At 40.0% G+C, this 6410-nt stretch overlaps 1 protein-coding gene across 7 annotated transcripts in view; it reads left to right on the top strand.

The window, feature by feature from the left end:
• Nucleotides 1-329: 329 nt before the first annotated feature.
• The window catches only part of LOC107707469 (CCR4-NOT transcription complex subunit 1), a 30206-nt gene continuing 24125 nt past the window's right edge, over nucleotides 330-6410 (top strand). For 5 of the 7 annotated variants that reach the window (XM_016511486.1, XM_016511487.1, XM_016511484.1 and 2 more), the window contains exons 1-8: nucleotides 330-476; nucleotides 2674-2972; nucleotides 4117-4224; nucleotides 4338-4436; nucleotides 4555-4623; nucleotides 4709-4763; nucleotides 4872-5075; nucleotides 5197-5365. In XM_016511486.1, the coding sequence (XP_016366972.1) occupies nucleotides 2871-2972; nucleotides 4117-4224; nucleotides 4338-4436; nucleotides 4555-4623; nucleotides 4709-4763; nucleotides 4872-5075; nucleotides 5197-5365 (806 nt within the window). In that variant the 5' untranslated portion in view covers nucleotides 330-476; nucleotides 2674-2870. Of the gene's footprint in view, nucleotides 510-1163; nucleotides 1278-2673; nucleotides 2973-4116; nucleotides 4225-4337; nucleotides 4437-4554; nucleotides 4624-4708; nucleotides 4764-4871; nucleotides 5076-5196; nucleotides 5366-6410 lie in introns of those variants that run through there. The other 2 variants (XM_016511483.1, XM_016511482.1) reach the window with 2 other exon arrangements.

Raw genomic sequence — 6410 nt, 5'->3', positions numbered from 1 at the left:
TACAAACTGCATTCAGTGTTAGTTCACATTCACGTTTTAAATTGTAAAAGGTTTTTAGAACAATCATATATATATATATATATATATATCCCTAAAACAAACATAAATGGGTGTTTCATAAAAGTGTTTTAGGTTATTTAGAGAGAAAAATGGAATCTAATCGTAATTGGCAATCCGTTCACACAGGAACAGGTGTGCGTTTGCATGTGCGTGAAGTCTTCATCTCTTTGCACCATTTGTGCGCATGGGAATGGAGGAGCGTCAGCGCGTTATCATAATATGTTGCGTAGTAGCGAGCTTGTGCGCGAGCTCAATAAGCACCGCACTGGGTGCGCGCGCGCGTGCTGTGACAGTCGCCATTTTATTTTGAAAAATCCTAACCGAACCGAGGGAGAAAGCGACCTTTTATCCGTCAAGATTGGAACGAAGAAATACGACGAAAATAATCATGCGCACGTAATTTTTCCAGGATCGAGGTAACGCGTCTTCTCGCCGCGACAGTGTTTTCGGTACAATCTCACACATCCCTGAAGTTATGAATTGGTTATCATATGTTGTCTGCTCCGCAAATTTAACGTTAGCGTGTAGCTAACCTTGCTGTTTTTAACGACCAATAACTCTTAAAAACCCAACCGACCCTGCGAATACTGTTACGATTACCCTTAACGGCCCGTAACAGCTCGGTGGATGCAATAATTAATATGAATTCTGAAAACTTTCTAATTATTACTTAATGCTTGTGGCTACATGGCCACAAGACACCGAGTTTGTTGCTTTGCTCGGTTTCTCCAACCATATAAATGTTGATTGAGGCCCGCACGACAGTAGTGCAGCTGTTTGCAACCTGCATGGCTGCTAATGTTCACTAACATTGCTTTACTTTCACCTACGTGTGTACTAATAGTTTTTACTCGAATATCAGTGCGTTTAATGCGCATTTACACATGAGTAACATGTTGGTTGCCAGAGGTTATCCATATTCATGCTAGAACTGTATGATATGGAAGCGTTTGCCTGCATTTTACACGAGCTTATAGCGGCGTGAAGATGCACCAAAACTCTACGTTTCTAATATTAATGCCCAAAACAAACCAGCAGGCTGGTTCCTGTCAGCTAGATGCTCCGGATGAGCATGTCGCACAGCTCTCGGCAGCAGGCTAGTGTCGTCACCGTTCGAAACAATGAGGTTTAGGCTGTTAGCCAGCTCTGAATTAGCACGGCTGCTGTTAAATCTGACAGAACTGGCTATTGAAAGGACAACGGGAGTTAATTTCGAGGTAATGCAGTAGATTAAGTGTTAAAATTGTATCCGAAGAGGTGTTTCAAATCATAATTAGGTAGATGTTAATAAATAAGGAGCAACTTGGATGGAAGATGAGTTAGCTGTAGGAATGCTAACATGCTAACGGTGTTGCCCACAGCCAAAATGGGAGTGTTTGATCGTTTGAAGTCAAACTGTTGTTGTTAGGAGTCGTTTCGTGAAAATAACACCAAAGTTACATAATAGTAATAATAACGCAGGTTGATTTCTGCTTAAATTGAACGTTTTCGCCAGTCATACGTGTGGTTTTACGCTACTAGTGTTCGAAACGAAACTGTAATTGTTTATTATAGCTTAAAACTGCCTTTAAGAGTCATTAAACTAATTATTTTTATTTGATCGTTTAGACTAAATGTTTCAAGAAAGTTGCTTCAGCAGGTAAATGAGGTTAGAAACATGCCTGCATGTTGTGGAAATCACTTTTGCTCGTATTAAGTTTCAAAACGTCACAATTCAAAACATCTGTTTTCTCATAAATGTACTTTCAAGCCTTTGACGGCTTTAATGTACCGGCAGCCACACGTACTAAAGGTTTATTATCTCTGTTTGTGCGACCCTTCAACTTTAGTCAAGGCCTGTGTGTGAGAGAGAGTGGGTATGACTTCCGGATTTGCAGCTGTACCGTTCAGGTCCTCTCAGCGAGTTAAAACAAAGTGACTTACATTATGGAACTGGAGATTTGTACCCTTTTTAAGATCTAAATTGGTACAATTTACTGTTACATTGTAGTGTTTTATTGAATTAAGTTTTAGTGTGTTTAATGTTTTTAAAGGGACAGTTCACCCAAAAATGAAAAATGTCATTTACTCTCCCTCATGTCCTACCAAACCTGTATAGGTGCGTCCTATTCAGTATACATAAGCTTGCATGCCATTTTTAGTAGAAATGGTGTAATAAGTGTTCACGCTTAAAAAGTGTGGAGTGTTGGATACTTCATGCACTCAACTGTCGGAGCGTTCCTTATGTAGCGAAGGGTGAGGGGCTGCCATACTACAATGTTGGAGGACAAAATAACCTAAGATTCATAGACTAGACGGTTGAGTGCATAGTGGTTATTATATATAGTGCATAATTTGGAACTCAAGATATTTAGATGGATGTTGTGTGGCCAAATTTTGGCTATGGTTTCTAATGACTTCAATGATATGGACAAAAAAAAAATTTGTATTCCATTGTAGAAAGGAAGGTTTGGAACAAGTAAATAATGACAGAATTTTTATTTTTGGGACAAATTAATTATCACTTAAAAGTGTGTTATGGAAATCTTGGATGTTTTATGTGCCAATGGAAAATTTACTGTGTTGTCACTTGAATTTGTCCTTGCTAATTGCCTTTAATCGTTGTTTGTCCAGATGTTACACTAAGAATTACACTGAAGGACGTTACTTGGAATCAGCATCCACCCAGAGACTTGGCTTGTTGGACACCGGACACTTTTCACACCTTTTGGGGGGGGGGCTGACAGAAGTAACCTATCACTGAAGTGACTAAAGGGGAATAATGGTGATTTTGCGCCGGGCTCGGCCGCCTGCTTCCGCCCCAACCAGCAATGAATCTTGACTCGCTCTCGCTGGCTTTGTCTCAGATCAGCTACCTGGTGGACAATTTAACTAAGAAAAACTACAGAGCCAGCCAGCAGGAAATACAACATGTGAGTTCATGGTGTTTTGGTGTCATTAAATAGGGTTGGGTACCGAAACCCGGTACCAGTATGGCACCGGTACCTATGTAACCGGTATGTACTAGAACCGAATCATAACGCAGATTTTGATACCTCATTTCGGTTCCATGCCTGAGCTATCGATTGAAATATTTGTCCTCTGGTTCTCTGAAACGGACGTAAGAAGCATCATCACTGGCACCGCACGTGAAAAATAATTTCCTGACTGAGAAAATGTACAAAATTGAACAAGTCGGAAAGCTCTAATAATACAAATCTTTGTAGTAATGAGTGTCCATGTTGTTTTCACATTCCGACTTAAAAGCACAACTCAGTAAATTGAGAGCATCTGAGGAGTGTGTGAATGCAGTAATTATACTTGCTCTGATGGCAGCAGGTAGCCTTCCTAAGCTAAACCTGCTTAAATTAAAATGCCTAAAGCTAAACTTCCATTGCATTCAAATTTCTAAACCTGTTGTCCAACAAAAGAGAACATTTATAACCTTTTTACTCCACAACGCCAGTCAAATACTTTCTTTTGTGATCTGATGTGGCTTCTTGTCACAGAATGAGGCAGAAAAGATGTTCCATAGGCTACTTTTAAAAGAATACATCGATTAGCAATGGATTATAAATATACTTAATTATGAAAATACCTGATGGCTTGAATAACACCGATAGACTATATTGTCGCAGTCGAGTGTTTGTCTTTGTTTTATCATTCAAAACGTTTATATGTTCTGTTTACTCCCTTAACTTGTAGCTATAATAGCAATGCCTTTGTCCATATAAGGGATTTCCTGAGTTTTGCTACTTCTGTGACTGGATATGTGGATTTTCTGTGCAAGGGCGCCCTCTGGTGTCCAGTATGAATGAAACACATTATGTGCAAATGGCCAATCCATCATTTTTGGGGGATTTTTTTTTATTTTTTTTTTATAAGTATCGGTTTAGGCACCGGAACCGTTTTAAAAGTATCGATTTGGCACCGGTATTAAAAAAAAAAAAAACGATACCCAACCCTATCATTAAATATGCTTAGTTCTCTAAATTTCATGTTAAACATTAAGTCAGCATTGTTAGTTACATCAAGGAACTGAAGACACTGACAATTTGATGCATCACTTTTCCTCAGATTGTGAATCGTCACGGCCCTGAGGCAGACCGGCATTTATTACGCTGTCTCTTTTCCCATGTGGATTTTAGTGGCGATGGTAAAAGCAGTGGCAAAGATTTCCACCAGGTAATAAATGTAGCTTCTGCTTTGAAAATTGAGATTCTTTGTCAAAATGAAAGTTCATTAATAGTTTCAGAATTTGTTTTAATGTTTTATTTCCCATCTCTTAATTGCTTCAGACACAATTTCTGATCCAGGAGTGTGTGTCTCTTATTACGAAACCAAATTTTATTTCAACGCTTTGCTACGCCATTGACAATCCCCTGCACTATCAAAAGGTTTGTTGATCTGCCTTTCAAATTATTTAACCTTTTTGTATTCAAATTTGGCAGTTTTGTGATTTAAGTGCTTGTTTGATACATTGAGTTCATTAGTTGCATGTCTGCTTGTTTGTAGAGTTTAAAACCATCACCTCATTTATTTACTCAGCTGAGTAAAGTTCTCAAGCTAAGCAAGGTTCAGGAGGTAGGCGTAAAGATTTCCAATATATTCCAAAATGTCAAAAATTATTGTGAGAATGGCAGTTTAAAAATGTACTCCCTTTTACTAGGTGATTTTTGGCCTTGCTCTGCTGAACTCCAGCAACGCAGACCTTCGAGGGTTTGGTAAGTGTTCACTTCCTGACTCTTAATTCATTTTTGGTTTCACTTCTGCAGCATCAGAGATTCTCTGTAAAGGCTTTCGACTCAAATCCCGGTTGCTTTCTTTCACAGCTGCTCAATTTGTGAAGCAGAAGCTCCCTGACCTCCTCCGCTCGTACGTGGACGCGGACCTCGGAGGGAATCAGGAAGGTGGCTTCCAGGACATTGCCATAGAGGTTCTGCATCTGCTGCTCTCCCATCTTCTGTTCGGTCAGAAGGGCTCGAGCGGAGTCGGACAAGAGCAGATTGACGCGTTCCTCAAAACACTGTGCAGAGGTTAGTGGAAAAATCCACTAAATAATTACTACTAACATGTTATATTTGTCTAGTTCTCCTGATGGGAATTGGTTCTCATGCTCTAGAGTAATTTAGTCCTGTGTTTTTGTTTGTGTCCCAGATTTCCCGCAGGAGCGCTGTCCTGTGGTGCTTGCACCACTGTTGTACCCTGACAAACGGGACATTCTCATGGACAGGATCCTGCCAGACTCTGGTGAATTAAATAAGACCATGATGGAGAGTTCACTTGCTGACTTCATGCAAGAAGTTGGCTATGGCTTTTGTGCAAGGTATTAACATCTTAAATGGGGGGAAAAAACGGTTTCAAAACAGAAAAGTTCAATTTCTGTCATTTACACGTCTTCATGATATTCCAAACCTATGTGCTGTTCTTATGGGGATTCTTGTTGGCATGAATGCAGTCAATCTATAGATAAGAAATAGGGGTGCTCCGATCAGGATTTTTGAGGCCGATCACTGAAAGCAGTATCTGCCGATACGATCACCGATACCGATCTTTTTAAAGCCTTATTTTTATCAGGTAGAATTATTTATAGTAATACTCCAGTCAGGAATTTTAGACATTTATTCAGGGCCTGAATTTCATTTTTGAAAATGGGAGGAATTTCCTTCTTATAGGTGACTATTGTGAGAGGGGATTTTTTTTTTATTTGAGGGGTGGAGGGGAGCGTTTTTTAGACATTTTCAAAAATATATATTTATCTCACCTAAATGTTCGATCATACAGTGCATTTTTGTTTTTACATTCATGCAATTGTTGCACAATAGCTTACACTCAGCACAAAACTGTTGCTCAAGCAAGTGGCAAAACTTTTAAAATACTTTCTTACGTTATCACAAACATTCTAAATTAAAGGAGACATATTATGCCCCTTTTTACAATATGTAATATAATGGCGCTTTTCCACTGCGTGGTACGACTCGGCACGGCTCAGTACGGCTCGGTTCGGCTCGGTTTGCGTTTCCACTGCAGTTTAGTATCGCTTTAGAGTGGGCGGGATTATTCACATGTCGTTATAGTTGCGCCACCTCTATTGCCGCGACTCCTAAAAAACGTTTTCATTCCGCGTCGCCCCATCAAGCTCTCGCTGGATCCGCTCCTCTGCTATCAACGAGAGGAACGTCAGTACTTCCTCAACAGGGGAACAGCCACGTTTTGGTTGTTAAAAAAGGTGCGCTCGTTCAAAACGGTTGCGTTCGATCCTTCGCTGGCTGTGCTAATTTAAATCTAGCGCTTCTGTTGTGTTTGTGTCGCAAGTTCAGTGACGCAGATCAGCAGAGTTTACACGTCACGTTTTGGTAACGGTACGGTTC

Source organism: Sinocyclocheilus rhinocerous, unplaced genomic scaffold (assembly GCF_001515625.1).
Source record: "Sinocyclocheilus rhinocerous isolate Xijiao unplaced genomic scaffold, SAMN03320098_v1.1 scaffold534, whole genome shotgun sequence".
In the NCBI taxonomy this organism is placed as follows: Eukaryota; Metazoa; Chordata; class Actinopteri; order Cypriniformes; family Cyprinidae; genus Sinocyclocheilus; species Sinocyclocheilus rhinocerous.
This window is presented reverse-complemented; position numbering and strand designations above follow the sequence as displayed.